Source organism: Colias croceus, chromosome Z (genome assembly GCF_905220415.1).
Source record: "Colias croceus chromosome Z, ilColCroc2.1".
Classification (NCBI taxonomy): Eukaryota; Metazoa; Arthropoda; class Insecta; order Lepidoptera; family Pieridae; genus Colias; species Colias croceus.
The window spans coordinates 9,247,692-9,268,419 of record NC_059568.1 but is presented as its reverse complement, the minus strand read 5'-3'; the positions used below and the strand labels follow the sequence as shown (position 1 = coordinate 9,268,419).

Below are 20,728 nucleotides of genomic sequence, written 5' to 3'. Positions count from 1 at the left end.
GGAAATTGAACAGGAATATAATAAAATGTTACCAACATATTAAGACATGGAAAACGCATTCAAATCAAAATACGAGTTTATAGAATTAGTTTCGGTGACTGTGTGACTAGTTGCCGTCGCCGTGGACTTAACAGTAAGGTCTCCGTTATAGGGCCCCATGCGCAAACCGCCCTTACTACGATTTGCGCGGTTCTGGCTTAATCAATGTTCCGTACTAAAGTAAGAATTCTGCATTAGGTAAAGCTTATCAATTGGATTGACAACAGCACCGGAGCCGAGGCTAAGGGGTTCGTGGTTTCCGTGATTGGAATGGTTGTGTGCGTGATGCGTTACTTCTAGGTTCTGTAAGCTCATTGTGTCCGATGCGCCCTCATCGAGTTGATCGAAGTTGCTTCCATCCAGCGATATATCTGAGCTGCAGAAGCTGTCTCCGGAGTGAGCAGGATAATCTATTGAATAAATAGTTTTATTAGATCGGCCGAAATTGAACTTTTGTTTGTGTAATAAAACGAGCTTGACTCATAAAAACTAATAAGAATATATGATAACTTACCATCTGGAGAGTAAGGTAAGTTGGGATTTAGAGGCTGACTAGACGCCGAGTAAGACGCATCAAGGCCTAAGTAATTTCCGTGTTCACTCGATGGTGATTCTTGTTTAATACTCTTTTCATCTTTGTCCTTTTCCTTTTCCGCGTTTTTGTCTCCCTCTTGTTTGGCTTTGCGTTGTATCTTTTTCATTTTAGCCCTCTGATTTTGGAACCAGACCTGCACGACTCGCACGCTCAAGCCAGTGTCTTTAGCTAATGCTTCACGAACTTTGCGACAAGGTTTCGGACTGACTTCGAAGGAAGCTTTGAACTGTCTCCGTTGAGCTGAGGTAAGTATTGTCCGCGGACGTTTTGGGCCTCGTCGGCCATCGCGAGGTCTCTCGGAATCGTCAATAATCATGTCGTCTTCGGCATGTTGCATCAGGTACATTTCCTTTTCGAAGTCTTGCCTGCAGAAGATCTGGCCTGCCCTGATGACATATTGCTCCCCCTTTTGTAACGGCTGACAGCACATAACGCACACAAAGCATTGTATGTGGAACACGTACTGCTGCGCTCTCATGACCATTTCTTGGGGGAGGAGTCGGTCGCCGCATCTGGTGCATTTAACTCCGAATAACCTGAGACAAACAGAAGTAATGGATATACAAAAATAGAAGGCGCACAGCAAATTCGCTGGGCGCATCGCTAGCGTACGCGAGCAGTGGGTAGGTATTCGCAAGGGGCATATTATAATGCTCTAGGTGATATTTACCTATCATAGTCGGGTTTGCAGTAAAGCTTGGCGTTTCGCGTGTAGCAGGTGTGCGCGAGCGGGCAGCCGCACACGCAGCAGCTGAGGCAGTGCTCGTGCCAGGAGAGCTCGCCGACCCGCATCAGGTAGCGATCTTGGATCTTCTGACCGCACCCTTCACATATTTCTACTATTTTCTCCCGTTTGATGCTGGCACTGAGCTCTGGAATAAAAAAAAATCTTGTTGTATAGAAAGTGGTTAACTACGTCGTTAACATACCTACCTACTATTTTTATTTTTAATTGTAATTAGGTCTTTGCAGTGAAACATTTGTTTTATTTAAAGATGTAGGTATCCTGAGTGTTAAACACAACGTGATAACTTATCTATCTAGGCCCATACCCCAAAATCTATAATAATTTTTGCAAATAAATAAAAAGATAATGTATAACTCGCAACATCGAACAGTTTATAAGATATTTATAACTTGTAACTATATCATTTTAAGTAACATTCAGTAAGAGAGGCGAGTTATATTATAAGATTTATTTGAGTTCAACTATGAAACTTTAAAAGCAACATAACAATTATAATGAAACCTGATAATTACAAAGACGTAATTACGTTTGCCATTTACACGTTGTGTTATTAGGAAAGATTATATTATAGAAACAAAGGAAAATTTAGCCATGCCAATGATACGCTCACATAAAAACAAAATACAACATAATGTAGTAGATACAAATCATAAATATAGGTACACATTTTCTAAAATCGCAATGGCAACAAAAAATGGTAAGTAATAGAAAAATAGAGTACCTACATTCAATAAATCACAATATCCTATAACGTTCATCTATGTAGTTAGTTTCAGCACCAATTTAAGAATATAAACATAATTAATATCTAACTCTATATTTTAAGAGAATTCAATTATAGCTCTAGGTATTCATCGACTCTACCTCTTTTTATCTATAAGGCGTAATTACCTATCTTCAATATTAATAATTTTTCATCATTAATTTTAACGATACTGAAAGTTCTAAGAGTAATATAAGAATAACATCAGCGTTAAGTTGAAATAAGAACTCGTTGATTTTGTTTAGCGCAAAGTAGATTTTCACCTATACATTTCTTTAAAAATAAAACTTTAGAGAATCTATACTTAAGTAGTTAAACATGAAACGTCCCAATATTTAAGAATAAGACGATCAAAAACCAAGTAATAATAACCGCGATTCTTTTATGCTCGTTTGAACGGGAGAATTGAATGCCATCATTTCTCTTTCATGAACGGCTGGTATACCGTGTATACCTAGCTGTATAGTTAAGTTGGTAAGACATAGTCGGCGTCTCAAGTCATTCCTTGGGGTGGGGATACACGCCCCAGGGGGAGGGGCCTCGGTCACCCGGGTCACGGATCAAACGGGGCACAAAACGACGGCGTAAAACATCCCTACCGGTTAATCGATGAGCAGTGCGTGCCTGAAATGTATTAGACAGCATGACGCGTAGATGAAAATTCTAATTGTTTTGGAATAGCATTGGCAAATAGCGATGTTGCCGTCGATGCAATTCAATTGTATTCAATTGTCTTTAAGCTTAATTCAAACTTATTGTGAAATCACTGTCACGTCAGACTGCCTACCACAGACAAGTGTAGTAAGTAAAGATGCAGTCTTTGGAAAATAAAACCGGTTTTAAACTAATAACATTACCTGCTAAAAACGTTTTTTATACTTTGAAAATACCTACCATTTACAGACAGAGACTTAGAAAATAATATTGCCTTTTTATTTGTACATTTGTTTTACGGGGCTACAGCGAGTGAACTATCTACGTTTAATTCTAGTCTGCTTTAAACTAATAAAAGTAAGTCTAAAAGCATAATTTATCATCCCATTTATATATGCGTAGGTATGCAGTAACACACATGCGTATAATGCCTAACCGTGCTGAGATCTTCGCGTATCGATTTTTACCAGCTTGCTGAATGCTGCGTAAAGTTATTCAATAAAGTTTAGTATTGTACTCAACATGAATTGTACAAAATATATATGACGGAGCAAAGTGTAGAATGTGGATCTATTTTCAAGCTGTGGGCGTTGCGTTGGGTAATCGAGCAAAGAAACACCTCAAACTAATCATTTCTTTATTTACCACCGATTCGGAAAGCAGTATCTACAGAAAAGAACCGGCAAGAAACTCCATAGTTGCTCTTTTTAATCATGTCAGTTTTACAATACAGTCATTTTAATACAATCACTTTAAATACAATCACTTTTAATAACCGTTACGTTACACATTTAAATTAAACACTAGCAAAGAAAAGGTTAACAGTTCCTAGTAGTGGAAGGTCCGAACTCTTCTACGTTCGAATGTGAAGTGCCGTCCCGAGGGCGAGCCTTCACCGGCTCGACCCGGTACAAGCATGAAGTAAACCGCCAACTTCACTGTGCTGCCACCTCCCGGAACTCGTGCTTCGAGTCGTTTTACATCCGCGCTATTGACCGTCTCCGACACGGCCATCCTGCGCTGAACACGTCCTCGTGTTTGCGTGTGCTGTAACATAGAAAACATCTCGCACAGTACATGCTCTTCGGCCAATCCTGACAATTTTTTTTTTACAATTAAACTCTGATATTTAATTTTTAGGCTTTTAAACCACAAAACCAAAAAAACTAAACCCTTAAGATCACTAAGTTGTCCGTACGTCTATCAGTCTATTTATCAAAACCTTTGAAGTTCATAGCTTTGAAAAGAAGTAAAAAAATAACAGTCGATCAAAAGGGGACACAAGGAATCAATACCTTCAGGATATTTCTTGTGAACACAGAATCATGAAATTTGTACAAGAAACGTCCTATAGCAAAGAATCTCATAAAACAAAATTTAAGTTCATATGAAAACAGGTTTTTTTCTTAATTTGAATATCCTAAAATAATTTCCAACTTCAACCCTTTGAAATTAACCATTTTGATTAAAATAATGAAACATTGAATTCTGATCATTTCAATTAAATTTATGAACTACTAAAAGAAAATAACGCTTAAGCAACCAAATACCACTTTCACTGCTATTGTCATCGGCAGATCATTATTAAAGTATCACAAAAAAACTAGAGCATGAATCTTATCCGAGGCCTTTGGCTTTTCACTAAGCCCATCAACACACACGCATTCCACCGAATGCCAACTCTGGCTTTTCACTAAGCCCCACAACAAACCTCATGTTTGTTCCACATGCATTCCTCCGAATGCCGAGTCCCACGGACTCCCATATTCCAATGGTCTCTACAAGACCCAACCTCCGCCAGCGTCACCCGCGCACCGCGCATCCACGGTTTACTATAAGCAGCTATCTGTTCTCCTAATAGCAGACGCCGGCTTCAACGGACTACGGTAATACCGCGCATCCACGGTTTACTATAAGCAGCCATAACCCCTTATAGCAGACACCGACTTCAACGGACTACGGCTACGAAATGACTACTGGCACACCCTGACCAATCGAACTAAGATTCACCGCTATCACTCAACTCAAACTCAAGTTTCAAACATTAATCAACTTCAAGTGGTACTTGGCCCTCAGGCATCCTCAATATATTAACAAGGTAAAGTTACCCGAACATTGTATAAACAACATCTGTCTTTTCAAAGTGATTATTGGTGATCATAGGATTCAATAGCTCAACAGTTAAAAAAAAATGTGAAATCTTATCTGAACCAATGTGTGACTGAATGTGTGACTGAATGTGTGACTGAATGTGTGACTGAATGTGTGACTGAATGTGTGACTGAATGTGTGACTGAATGTGTGACTGAATGTGTGACTGAATGTGTGACTGAATGTGTGACTGAATGTGTGACTGAATGTGTGACTGAATGTGTGACTGAATGTGTGACTGAATGTGTGACTGAATGTGTGACTAAATGTGTGACTAAATGTTACTGAATATTACTCATCCAACAGAATATTAAAACTCAAGTTATCTCCTATACAGCCATACTGACAATCGTGCGTCCCCGTACGCCATTTCTCACACTACATTACTACGGTAATTCATCTCGGGATACCAAAATAACTACTATCCTGCCTCGGCCCACACTGACCTTACAGGGTTACCATACTGCCCCGGTCCTCCTGACCGGTCAGAACACACATCTACTATCCTGGACCTCGTGCCAGATAGAACACCATCACCATCCTTCGATGAACTACATTACCATCACAATATTATTTCACGCAACACCATTTACTTCACAACGTACGAGACAACACAACCATCAGTATGCTACAACTCAACTCTACTGAACTATACCTCCCAAGTCTATCATAGTGATAGCCTGTGCAGCTTGCTCAAATGTTAACAGCAGTTTTATTTTGATGATTTAGTTACAAACAAACGTAACAACAGCACAAAAATAACATCTTAAAAAGTTTAAAAACGAATAATTCGTAACTGAGCCGCAGAAGTGGTGAAAGCTTATCCTCAACTGAATATTTACCAACTTGAATTTAATGTAATCATGTGATAACATATCTGCCTACAAAAAAAAATCGCGAGAAACCCTTCAAAACTTTTATTTTATCGGAAAATTTGCATATGGCTAAATTCCTTAACGGTATGTTTACTTTTGAAAACTCAACTTAAAACAATTAATAAGTGTAGGCTTAAACTCATCTGTGAATCTAATATCGAATGGCAAAAGGGTTGAGCTAAATTTTAGTTTCAACGTAATAAGAATGTACTGCTCAACAACTACAGCTGTACAACTACCTAATTGATATCAACTGCAGCTAGTTTTTTTTATAATAAACAGTCTTAATATCTTAACATTTATCTAAGGCCAGCTGTTTATTTGAACACGCTAATTATCTGTGACATTGTATTATGAACTGCCTAAAATAAGGACCTAATAAATTCTCCAATTAAAAATTCAAAACTAAATGCCTCTATTTACCTTTTATTCGATAAAACTAAATCTGCAACATTTCATAAAACTTCATCGTAAAAACTGTATACTGTGAATTGTTCACAACTTTATTTTAAGAAATTATCTCAAATATCACCTTAAATAAAACCTACGAAAAGTTTATTAAACCTCTAAGCACTAGTTAACGCATTGCTTTTCGTTTTTTTTTTAATCGAATAGCTATAAGGCTGTCTTTGTGTAGTTATTAATTGCTATTTGTCAAAGGTATAGCCTAAATAAAAACTAACGCAGGTAGTTCAAGAAATTAATGCGGGTAGTCAGGAAACTAACGCGGGTAGTTAAGAAACTAATTTAAAAGTAATTCGCACACTGTTTTTGTTCTGGTACACGGACAAGTGAATGTTTATTATTTACGTTCGATTGAAGAATCTGGATGCAGTGTATAAATTAATGTGCTTTCTTTCTTTAGTGGTAGCTCACAAAATAACAAACATTAAAGCAATTCGTTACTTAATTTATCTTGAAGGCAGTGCTTACGCCGTAGATTATTTTTTAAAATAACGTGAATTAAAGTAAACCCGTCCCTGAATAGTGAAATAGGTACTGATAATATATCACTGCATAACTAAGATGGGCTGAATGTAATGGAATAAGTTTTAACTAACTACAAAACCGTAAAGCAATATCGCACGACCTAATAATAACATAATGCGTAAATAAATTTTAACAAATGTAATGCAATAAGATTTAACTAAACACTGGTCTTGTAGGTTACAACTTTTAACAAAATCTGTACGGCCTTTAAATCAGCGCTGTTTTTATGCAGCATTTAGCCGAGTCTGTGATGATTTTCCTTAATTAATTTTAAGATAAATTTTGTAATTAATGTTTTTGGCAGTAAATTTCTTTTTCTTTCGAATAAGTTACTACATTTTGAAAACCTACTTTCTCTATCTAACTGTACACTCAAAGTGGAATGTTATCTACTGACCGGTTTGGTATAGGATTGAAGGATAGTTGCACGACACGTCGACACGTCGCTCTCGTTCCGGTGATCTCAAGCTCGACGTGTTGATGGTAGTGATGGTAGCGCGACGCCCGGCGTGGTATTGCGGCGCCTGGCGTGGATGCGCAACGCCTGGCGTGGTGTCGCGGAGCCCAGCTTGGTGCTGCGGCGCTCACTATGGATGCGTAATGCACCACATGGCGCGACGCATGACGCTCGACGCACGATGCTCGAAGCCGTTCGCTCAACGCGGTGGCATGGTGCAAGACGTGATGACACGGCGCTGCTCTCGATGATACGGGGTCCGACGCGGTGTTGCGAGCGGCAGTGGATTCCGCGCAGCGCGAGGTGAAGTTGCTACCCTGCCCGCACATAACGAGCTCTCCCTTTGTCACCGGCTGCTCAGTGACACGTATGCTCGTAGATCAGTAGGATGCCTCTTCCCGTTGAAACTGGATCGAAGTGCCACGTGGTTGCGGCGCTTTGTCTTTTAATCAGCGCACGCATTAATTGTATCCAGGTTATCGCCACGTGTTTTCTCATTTGCTCGATTTGATCCCAATTCTGATGACGGAGCAAAGTGTAGAATGTGGATCTATTTTCAAGCTGTGGGCGTTGCGTTGGGTAATCGAGCAAAGAAACACCTCAAACTAATCATTTCTTTATTTACCACCGATTCGGAAAGCAGTATCTACAGAAAAGAACCGGCAAGAAACTCCATAGTTGCTCTTTTTAATCATGTCAGTTTTACAATACAGTCATTTTAATACAATCACTTTAAATACAATCACTTTTAATAACCGTTACGTTACACATTTAAATTAAACACTAGCAAAGAAAAGGTTAACAGTTCCTAGTAGTGGAAGGTCCGAACTCTTCTACGTTCGAATGTGAAGTGCCGTCCCGAGGGCGAGCCTTCACCGGCTCGACCCGGTACAAGCATGAAGTAAACCGCCAACTTCACTGTGCTGCCACCTCCCGGAACTCGTGCTTCGAGTCGTTTTACATCCGCGCTATTGACCGTCTCCGACATATATATGCAGAGAAGTGTTCTAAAAATCTTAAATTATTTGCTTCCTTAGTTGAGTTTTCAAAATTTAAGGCTGGTTGCAGAGTTTGACCGACCATCAGTGCGTACCTACGTCAGTCGCGCTTGTCATATGTATGGAAATTCATAAAACCGTTCATAGCTAGACCGACCATACGCACGCGTATTGTCATGCGCAGGTGTCATAGTCATACAATTGTTGATGCGTATCGTCAGGACCGACGGTACGCACTGACGGTCGGTCAAGACTCAAGCTCTGCAACCAGCCGATTGAAAAGAGTTGGTTTTACATGTAAGAACTCGGAAAAAGTAACTGAGTAGACGTTTAAAAAAAAACAGTAAAAAAGAACTCTCGTTGTGGTCTAAAGACAACAAACAAAATTTTTTAAGCGTTTTACATTGACATACCTACCTACTTCATAATATAAAAAAAAAAAATATGATATCTATCATTTCACTGCAAGAATTTTCGATGAATTCTTGCCTCGTTTTATAGAATGTGATGCTAACTGCATCTTTACTAACTGAACATTAAATGTGTGCATAAAACAACATTTGAACTTTTCTCTTTTAGAAAAACTAAATGAATGAAACATCGCCTGGATCTTATGAGAATTAAATAACTTCTCATAAATGAAACCTTAGAATGAAACTATCTCGTGAACTTGTTTGAATTTATTAAAAGTTACCAACATTAGGATGATTTATTTGAAATTAAAACATCAGTTAAACAATTATTCATTCTTTTTAGGGACGATTTTTCAATCCTAGGTTAAAATCTATTCGTCCAATAAAGTATTACACGAACATTTTAAAATGTCACCTGTAAAGTGTAAACTGTCATATATACGGACAGTTAGAATACATTTTTGGAATGGTAGTTTAATACGTTATTCGATGAATAAGTTTTAACCAAGGATTGAAAAATCAGCCCTTATGAATATCTGTGATGATAATATAGGTATGCAAAATTTAATCTATAATGTAAAAATTGGAGATCTAAGTTGGAGATAATAAATGATTAATATAATAAATGATTAATATTAATACCTATTATTTGCCTACGTAGCGTCAAAATGTGAATATTTTATAAAACAATTAATAGATACCTATAACAAAAATAAGATCAAAATCATAAATCATTTATTTCACATAAAAATTTTTACAAATTAAAGTGACCCAGGCACCTAAGATATTAAAAACTGTTTTTAAGGAGCCTGCGTCTTCCATTTACAGAAGATTTACAGTTACACGATACAAAGAAATCAGTGAAAATTTAAATAAAATCAAAAATCAATTAAAATTTATATGCAATTTAAAACTATAAAAAAATCAATAACAAATAAGTAGGTATCTACAAATAGCAAAAAAAATGTATATAGGTAACATCATCACTACCTACATAGTTCTTATTTACAAAGTCGCTTTCTCTGTCCCTATGTCCCATTGTACTTATGCTTAAATCTTTAAAACTACGCAACGGATTTTAATAGGGTATCATTTAAGCTATCACTAATTTAATTAGTTTTGTGTTTCTTAAATAATAGGGTTTGTCCTCAAAATAGTAGATCTGTCACCAAAATGTAGTCACCAAACAATGCAAAATCAGTTCCACAATAAATCACCTAAAATCCTGAGATATAAGGTCTAGTACCAAATAAATGTTTTTGTATGTATTATAATAGGTGTGTCCTAATAAGTATTTAAGCAAATTAATATAAAGAGATCACCAATAAATCATTTTATGTTACTAGAAAACAATTAAAGTTAAAATAATCAATATTTATTCTTAAAAATAATAACCACTGAATAATCAGCTCTGGTTTAATAGCTGGCTTATGGCTAGCATAATAATTTATAGATAAAACACTCAATTAAAGTTAAAATAATCAATATTTATTGTTAAACAACAATAATCACTGAATAATCAGCGCTGGTTTGGATTTTTTGCTTCTGGTGGGGGGTTGGCCAGCTTTAAGCGTATGGCTAATCCAAGGCTAATCCAATAATATGTTTGCACATAAAAATGAGTCGCAGTCAGGGATCGATAATCGATTTATTTGGTGACAGATCTACCATTCTGAGCACAGAGCTATTATTTAAGTAACAAAACTGTTATTATAAGAACGAAGTTTATATTCATGTAATGCAATATAATTTTATTGGTTATCGATCTCTTATTTTACACACATATTAACATTAATTTGATAATTCATACCTGGGAACAATTTTTGTTTATCTGAGAACAAAAATATTTCGTGGTGATAGATCAATTTTTTAGGTGATACAACTTGATGACAAATATAAATTTTGGTGATAGAAAATATAGTTCCCATTTTAATACGGTTTTTTTAATAGATAGAGGAAGGTTTTAGTATATAAATTATTAGGTTTTGGGAACTATATTTTCTATCACCAAAATTTATATTTGTCATCAAGTTGTATCACCTAATAAATAGATCTATCACCACGAAATATTTTCGTTCTCAGATAAACAAAAATTGTTCCCAGGTATGAATTATCAAATAAATGTTAATATGTGTGTAAAATAAGAGATCGATAACCAATAAAATTATATTGCATTACATGAATATAAACTTCGTTCTTATAATAACAGTTTTGTTACTTAAATAATAGCTCTGTGCTCAGAATGGTAGATCTGTCACCAAATAAATCGATTATCGATCCCTGACTGCGGCTCCTTTTTATGTGAAAACATATTATTGGATTAGCCTTGGATTAGCCATACGCTTAAAGCTGGCTGATTATTCAGTGATTATTGTTTTTTAACAATAAATATTGATTATTTTAACTTTAATTAGGTAAGTGTTTTATCTACAAATTATTATGCTAGCCATAAGCCAGCTATTAAACCAGAGCTGATTATTCAGTGGTTATTATTTTTAAGAATAAATATTGATTATTTTAACTTTAATTGTTTTCTAGTAACATAAAATGATTTATTGGTGATCTCTTTATATTAATTTGCTTAAATACTTATTAGGACACACCTATTATAATACATACAAAAACATTTATTTGGTACTAGACCTTATATCTCAGGATTTTAGGTGATTTATTGTGGAACTGATTTTGCATTGTTTGGTGACTACATTTTGGTGACAGATCTACTATTTTGAGGACAAACCCTATTATTTAAGAAACACAAAACTAATTAAATTGGTGATAGCTTAAATGATACCCTTAGGTTTTAGACCAAGCGGGCGAAGCCGCGGGCGGTAAGCAAGTTAAAAATAAAGCACGTCAAAAACAAATTTCAATAAATTATATAATAAAATGAATGATTCAATACAAATTATCAAGAGTAATTCAAAATGCGAATTATGTCGCGTAATTGATATGAAATGGAAACAGTTTCCAATTACACAATATTGGTTTTGAATACGAATATTACTGATACAAATTCATATTTAGGTACTAAAATTGATGATTGAACGAATAAACAAATTTAATATTATTTGATGATCTATTTGATTTAAATATGTTATTATAATTTATAACGTCGATTAAAATAGTATCAGACAAATATTTTACGTAGGTACTATAAATGGGTATTTATTTAAAACTGCTTATTCTCTTTGTAAAAAGAACGTAGAAAATTTTGCAAATCTATACCTAGTAATTTCTACATAAATATAATTTTAATAATATAAGGCTACAAAGCTTGTTTAAATAATTCATAAAGTTTATTTGTTTTATCGCGTTTTACTCAGAAATTATTAGACTCATTTCAAAAATACTTTCAATATTGGATATATTATGATGGTATGTGATCCCTGAGTAATATTGTAGGCTGTATATGTACCATAAGAGCAGTGGTGGCTCAGTGGTGAGACCTTAGACTTCGAATCGATAAGTCCGTGGTTCGAGACCAGGCGAGCGCGCAGGAAATAAATTGATTTTTCAATTTATCTGCGCATGTTGTAACATCACCACTGCTCGAACGGTGAAGGAAAACATCGTGAGGAAACCGACATATCGATGAATTAAAAAGTTCGACGACATGTGTCATCCGCCAACACGCACTTGGCCAGCGTGGTGGATTATGGCCTGTACCCTCATAGGAGGCCCGTGTCCCAGCAGTGGGAACGTATATGGGCTGATGATGATGATGATATGTACCATGGGTAAAGCCGGGCTCACCGCTAGTAGGTATGTATAACTACATATACAAAAATATCTTGTCTAACAAAAACATATGAATCTTAATTCAAGGAACATTCAGTACAAAATCAAACTCTTAACAACCAAAGCTTCTTATTGTTTTGCATTTCAGTTTTCATTAGGTATATATATCTAAAATTTGCAACAATATTATATTGAATTCTAAATATGCATTATGAATCTATCACCATTATGTTTGACGAAAACTTGCGCGTATTTGTATTAATTAATTAATAGAATAATAAATCTGTAGAAGGGTCAATTCTGTACATTGAAAATATTGAAAAAATAAATATCAGGGGGTGTTACTGGATCGATACCAAACCCAAATATGTGATTAAAAAAATTTTTGTCTGTCTGTCTGTATGTCTGTCTGTCTGTCTGTATGTGAAGGCAACACGTAAAAACTAACGGTGCGATTTCGATGAAACTTGGTATAATTATACCTTATTATCCTGGGCATAAAATAGGATACTTTTTATCCCGGAAAAATACGTAGAAAAAAAAAATCTTAATTTTTCCGCGCGGACGGAGTCGCGGGCGGTAGCTAGTTTGTATTAACTTAACAATAAAATTAAAGGTGACAAAATAATAGCGAATTAACTAAGTAGTATATTAAGGTATGTATTGAAAAGTTATTGATATCTACTTCATTTTTGTTGTTTTTCTCTTTATAAATTTCATGATTTGTTATCTATAACATTTTGATTTTCTTTTTGTTTAAATCAAAACATACCAAATTACTTTCATTTAAGTTTTTCTTTTTTTGTTGTGCTTTTTTAACAGCTGAGTGAAGCGAGAGAAACTTAGCTAAGTAATATGACTTTTTGAAACGGTTAACCCTTATTAAAACGCTGGGAGCTATACTTCCCACGTCTCAGATTGAAGTAAATCGTGTTTTATTTTTATATGCTTAAGCTCAAACTTTACATATTTATTTGAATTTAATAGTTTAAAAGGTACTATACCTATGTTTAATACTATATTTTGAATGTAGTTAATTTTTAATCAGATCAAAAGGATATTAGATAATAATCTTTAAACTGAAACATTTTATACATATTTAACTATACAATATATATTTATCTTATAACAGAAGATGTTAAAGTTTCGAATAAAAGAATACAAAAGTATGCAAAAAAAAATTTTTTATTACCCTCATTTTCTATTTAGTTGAAACTAAGTGCCTGGAATCATCAGACATAGATAGTTCCTATGAAAAAGAAAAGGAAGAAAATTTATTTTCATAACAGGATAGGTACCACGATAACAAAATTTTAAATTAGCAAGAAGTAGAGTACTTACGAATGATGTATTTTTAAAGTCTAATGCTTAATACTCAGTACTCTTAGGTATCTTTCGTATTATTTACCTTAGTACGTTATACACTTATACAGCCTATATTTACCTATTAAAAAAACTTTTTTAAGTTTTCAGTCGGCCGCGTCATATGAAGACCGAAAAGACTCACAAAGGTATCGTAGTATAAAAATTTCAGCCCGTATTAAATATTAACTCTATTCGTAATTCTTTTAACATACATGTTCGAATGAATGAAACTAATAAAAAATAAATTAATTAACAATATGTTAAGTATGGAAAAGAATACATAGAGTACCAATCACACTTTTCTTTGTAAAACTAAAAAGATAATAATTATTCAGCAACTGCGTTTTAGAGAAAGTTGTAAAAAAAGATTATTAAATCTTATCAATTATAATGGTTAAATCACTTAATTACTCATTAATACTTTGGTACTATATCATGTGAACGTAGATATATAAATTATAAAAGATTGCTGATTCATTATTGTTAACAGTAATTCTATAGGAATTCACAGAATTTTTAGTTATGTTATCCCCAAAAAAACAATCCTGGAATGCCGAATAAAAATAATTGTAAAATAAAAACAAACAACCGAAATAATTTCCCCTTAATAGTATCTATCAAAAGGAAATTCAGATTGTCCGATTGAAAAGCAAATAATTTCGAGTTGACTGTTCCATTCGTCGATTTATATAAATAACTCAAATATCCGACCGATATTATTTTGATTGCGTTTATTTACACATGGTTTTACAAATAAAATACGGTTTCATTCAAGTTTTAACATTATAGTATAGCCTGTAATATTGTACTCTACCCTATAGTAAGGCCTCTACCTTCTTCGTGTTAGTTTTAAATACTTTTGATTCATCCTTGGATTCATCAAATAAGTTTGAAATAAATTGGAATAAAGTGTAATTTAATTGTTTTTTAGTTTTTTTTTTATATCAAACACAATTTACTACAATCATCTAATAATACTATAAAAACTTTAACAAAGAAAGTTACCGTCGGCAACGTGACGGAAAGTCACACGTAATCTAAGTAATTAATTTAGTCCAAGGTTCAAATTAACTTATTAAAGACACAGTAATTTTCGCTAAATACACAGTAATTTTTCTTGCCTAATTTTGCTTTTTAGCCCTATAATTATTAAATAGTAACTACGTTGCAAAAGCTGTAAGTAAATTAAAATCTTTTGATTCAAGATTCACTACTGAAAATATTGCTGGCACTTTTTTTTCAAATATATTCTTGAAAATTAAATTATATACTCATAAAAAAATCAATATGACTCTTAAGACACTTTTACACTGAGACTTTTACACAATAAACACATTTGAAACAAATTTTGCGCTGTATTGATACAAAAAAATATTATAGAGCTTAACAAGACCTCTACAAAAGTCCGAAAGTTAACATAACATGTACACAATATAAAAGAAAAATTCGCAAGATCAAAATAAAAGTCACTTCCACTGACCTGTCCTCCCTGCACAGGAGAGCGGCGGCTGCATGCCCTCCTGCATCAATCCCGAATTAATATTCGTGTAAAACTCTAACATTTTTTTCATATAAATGTCGTGTGACACAGCACTCGCTCCGCGCCGGCTGAGCGAACAGTGACGTCGAGCGGCAGTCGGCAGTCGGCACCCTCATGCTCGCCGCTTCGGCTCCATTCTTATCCCGCCAATCAGGACCCCTTCGTGCGACTCCGCCCAATACTCTAACCCAACCTACCTATTATACAGAAAGCTATTATATTTTCCCGTTGCGATACGGCGACTAAATGTTTTTTTTTCGACCAAAGGAAAATTCGGCAGTGTTGCTCTGATTACGACCGCGAATTTCGGAACGGGGATGCACGATATGAGCGACTCTAGTATTTTATGGAACATTTTATAGCGAAACAGATTTTTAATTATAACAAAATATTAGTAAATTTTTCTTTAAATAAAGAGCAAATTTTAATAATCAGTGTCGAAACAGGTTTTTTAATAGGTATAGCAGGTTTGACTAAAGATTAAATTAAATCGGTTTATAGGCCGACCGATTATATCAAGACTCTACATTTAGGATTTGCGAACGAACTTGCGGGAACTTCACTTCTTTTTTGTACATAACGTTAGCATGGTTCAATAAAAATAATTAATATAATTTTGAATTGCAGAGATAGTACAAGAAAATATCCATACACTTAAAAATATTATAAGAAAGTAAAAGTTTGTTTTAACAATTTCAATTATTCAGACTTTTTCAGATGCTTAAAATGTTTCCACGTATTTATTCCGGTAATATCATGAGAGACACAAATATTCTTATGAATTGTTGTATAAGAAGAGGAAAGGAAATGTTCTGTAGGTATTCAATTTATTTTAGCAATGGCGCTGCTGTTGAATGAAAGAAAAATTATGTTGTCCTTTTACTTTCTAACACATTAAGCGCTTCAGTTTTTTTATTCTTCATTCTACCTGGTCGTAATTTCAATGCATCTTATTTTATTTATACCTTAGCCTTCGGATCGTTCGGTTGGAAATAGCGAAATTTATTGCCAATACCTGACTTCTATTGTGTTCGTACTTTCATCGGTTATAAAGTTTTATATTCCAACACAAGATACGAATGCTTAAGGAAAATCATTGAAACTTTAAAGCAATTTAGCCCATACATTTATAGAACCTATTGTCTTCAATATACCTGCAAGTCAATATGAAATACTAGTTGATCGTCCCGGTTTTCCTCGTGTAGAATTTGTATCTTTGTATGCTTAGCACTATTTATATCTGCTAAACATCTCAACAAAATGACATACAAATTTTATTACTTAAATGTAAGTTAACAAACCAAATTATCACAAATATAACGACTATAAAAAGGTGTATTTGACAATAATACTGTGGTTATTATAATATATTTGTAGGTACTACCGGTATGTTGAAATGCTGGTGTTATTTGGGCATTCTTTCCCTAACCCCATAGTGGCCAACAATATTGCGTTATTAATTAATTTTTCCATGTTAACGCTTCAATCTGATTATAAACGCATCATTTGGTTATTAATTAATTATTATTGTCCTACGTTATTGTCATATTAGTTAATTGACATATAGACCTATGTCACAAAATTAGACAATAAGCAAAATAGGCAAATTGTTCCTTACCAACCACATTGTAATTATAGATAGGGAGGCGAAGAGGGGAATTTTCTGCAATACTCGAGCGTGGCAGTTTAAGATATGAGAGATACCTTAGACCTAATAGAACAAACTTTTTCACTATTTAGCTCTATATGTAGTGACGCGCGCCTAGGATAGACGATCAGATTAGTAAAAAAAAATCGATAGTCTGAAATACTCGAGCGCGTCAGATTAAGATATTGGGGGTTGATTTTAGTGTTTTAAGACTAAATTTAATTAATCTGACCATAAGTCCTTGACGCCGCCGAGTTATAGGGTCGCGAACTTGTAAAAAAAAAACGTTAACCCGGCATTCTCGAGCGCGATTTTTTTTATTTTTATTTTGAAGAATATAATCTAAAACTTACTAAAAACACAAAATCTGCCGGTTTCCGCATGACCGGAAGTCTGGAGGAGCCATTTCGTCTTCCGAAAAACGCGTTGCAGCATATAAGTCGCGGACTTTACTTTTTCAAAAAAAAAAAAGTTTAAATAAACAAAAAAGGTAATTTTATTTTACAAAAAAAGGTCTCTTTTCATTTTTGTCCAAAGTTTAATTTTTTTTTTACTTGAAGCATCATAAAAACTCAATTTCCCGGTTTTTTGAGTATATCTCGAAAACTGAGGGTGTTAAGAAAAATTGATATGAAATAACGATGATTAAAAAAAAGAAACTCTCAAACCTTTTTCGGTCAGATTAAGAGAACCCACCAACATTTTTGTCAGATTAAGAAAATATGCTTTCAGGAGACCGAGATAAACCTCCCCTATGAAAATCTGACGCGCTCGAGTATTTCAAAAGGACTTTTTTTTTCTGCATTTTCAAAAATTCATCGTAACTTATTGTCACGCCGAAATCGGCAGTTTTTTTAAGGGGAGCTTCCTTGGGGCCTACTTAACACCCCTTCCGAAAATCTGACGCGCTCGAGTAAATTTTTTTTTTGTGCATTTTTGACGAATTAATATGCCTAGCCCCACCACGCAAACCGGCAGATTAGTATACCGTTGTTATCAGAGGCACTTGGGGCATACGTAGTATGAATATCTGACGCGCTCGAGAATGCCCAAGTAACTATTTTTTTTTTACATTTTTGAAAATCCGTACACGCCAAACCCACCGCTAAAATGGTTTTTACCATAGAAGCTTTTCTTTTCGAAATTATTTTATCTATCGATTTTGATAAGTCTCGATGGCGCCGTTTAATTACGCCATTTAGCTACCTCGCCTCCCTATCTATTAGTCTAACTGATTAAGTTTAAATAGATAATGAACAAACAGCCTCTCAGCCTAGACGCATTCAGCTGACTTCCGTTGTAAGACAAAATTAGTTTACTCTACAATTGATTCTGAGATTCTAACATTGTCTACACATTTATTGATTCTACGCTGTGATTGATTTTACAATTTGCTAAAATAATAGTTACACGCAATTATCGATGAAAGGAAGCTTGAAGAGAGTTACTGTGAAGTCAGGCTCTGTAGAAAGTAAACCGAGCAGTCTGAAGAGATTAAAGATAAACTATTCAATGTATACAATATAAAAAATAGAGAATATGACAAATTCATAGAAACGTTCTGCAATTTCGATAATTACTTCCTAAATACAAAATGTAGGCAACGCTATTAACAGACTACACCAAATGTAAATTTAATTAACAGGTCTATGTTTGTTTATGGCCCTGTGTATAAACATTTGCTGTTCAGCTACATAGATAATAATAGTAAAGCTATAACACTGCCCAATAGTCACTAGTGTAATAATGATCAAAGGCATTTACGGGTGACAAAGTTTAACATTATCGTAATCAGTATTCAGTTTGTTGATTGTTCAATGATGTATTAGTACGCTATTGATCAGCAAATGAGCTAAGTGATGTGTATTTTATTTAACACTAGCTGATGCTCCGCGATTTTACCCGCAGTGCTCCGCTCCTGTTGGTCTTAGCGAGATGATATATAGCCCTCCTCGATAAATAGGCTATTTGACACCGAAAGAATTTTTCAAATCGGACCAGTAGTTCCCGAGATTAGCGCGTTCAAACAAACAAACAAACAAACTCTTCAGATGATTTTTTTTTTATTGATTTCTATAAAAGGCTGACCGTTTTAGTCAAGAGAGGTCAATTTAGTATTACAGCATTCAAATGTTACAAAAACTGAAAAATTCATAGACAGAGGAAATTAATATAACATAAGGGATGAAACTGAGAGTTGGGAAGTTTATCTAGTTTCGTTGCGTATTAATTTCTAAGTAAAATAGTATTTTAAAAGCGCTGTGAAAGGAAACTAGTGGAAATTCGAGTTCAAGTTTACTGCATGATTACCAGGAACTAAGCCACAGATAAACTGGGTATAAATAAAAGTTACTTCACTTTCATAATTATGATACATTTGAATTATTATTCTCATCCACTCTTCAAACGAAAAACCCTTTAAGTTTTGCATTTAAAATTGTTCAGTTAACTTTCACCGTTTCGAAATATTTTGCTGTAGGTACTTTTTATTGGGAATGGTGAATGGAATTCTCTTCATAGCTGAATTTTGCATCGTGAATTGGGCTGAAAATAATTGATTGTGAATAAGTAAAAGTTTAGATTTTAAAAGCGTAGTCAAGGTCTGCTTTTAATATGATCTGAAACATCTTCATCATACAATTTGTAAAGGTTATTCAGAAACTAACGATGTTAAAAATAACTAACAATGCTAACAGAAATCATTGTGTAATTGAGATTCTATGGGATAAGTAGAAATCATTTTTTCATTTTTGTTGTAGGTACCGAAAAATGGAAATGGTACGTAACAATATGTAAGCTTGCCTATATAAGGTATACCTCGTAGACGTCATATAAGACACAGCTGAGGGAAACAATATTATATGAGCAAAGTACAAACAAGATAGAACATTTCGTCCCAGTGCTTTCAAGTTTGACGACCTAAGCTTAAGTTTAACATTCTTGAGTTGCGCTATTTGCATCTTGTGTTTGATCGAGCAAGGTTTCGGCTTGGATCTAAATAGAAGTTTCTGGAACAATTTAGGACGCATAATGTGGTGCTTGTGTTCATGATTTACATTCATATGCAGTTGATATACTGCGTAATTACCTACTTCATTCTGAATCTATTTTATTTTTGTTGGTTCGACTATCTGTGATCACGTTTGCCGTACCTAAATGAATAAGAAAGGAATAAATAAATAATATAAATAAAAGTAGTAGTATAAATCCATACTAATATTATAAATGCGAAAGTAAATCTGTCTGTCTGTCTGTCTGTTACTCAATCACGCCTTAACTACTGAACCAATTTGCATGAAATTTGCTAGAGATATTTTGATACCCGAGAAAGGACATAGGATAGGTTTTATCCCGGAAATCCTACGGGAACGGGTTTTTCTTTGAAAAAGCGGGCGAAGCCGCGGGCGGAAAGCTAGTGATATATAAATAACAAAAATAACATAATATACATAATATCAGAAGATAAATTACGTGATCGCATTTTGTATACACGTCGTTAAGAATTATCTTCATTTATCACACAACCATGTTTAAAGAAGAACGTACATGAAAATGAAACTTAGGATTTACTTAAAATCGTTTTAGGTACCTATATCTTAAACACTGATTTTATGACTTTATATTATTATAAAAATTAGAAAATTATCTATATTCACGAATATACTCCAGAAATTTAACAATGGATTAAAAGAAATATCCAAACTCTACTAACATCTTTATAACCTTGCAAATATTATGTACCTACCGGTTA

At 34.2% G+C, this 20,728-nt stretch overlaps 1 protein-coding gene across 1 annotated transcript; it reads right to left on the bottom strand.

The window, feature by feature from the left end:
- Positions 1–201: 201 nt before the first annotated feature.
- On the bottom strand, positions 202–15,351 carry LOC123705319 (LIM homeobox transcription factor 1-beta). Its single transcript, XM_045654055.1, has 4 exons — positions 15,270–15,351; positions 1,305–1,506; positions 554–1,170; positions 202–449 (listed from the first exon to the last, which is right to left on the bottom strand). Exons 1-4 carry the CDS (start codon positions 15,349–15,351, stop codon positions 202–204), a joined length of 1,149 nt encoding a protein of 382 aa, XP_045510011.1.
- Between the last annotated feature and the right edge of the window lie 5,377 nt (positions 15,352–20,728).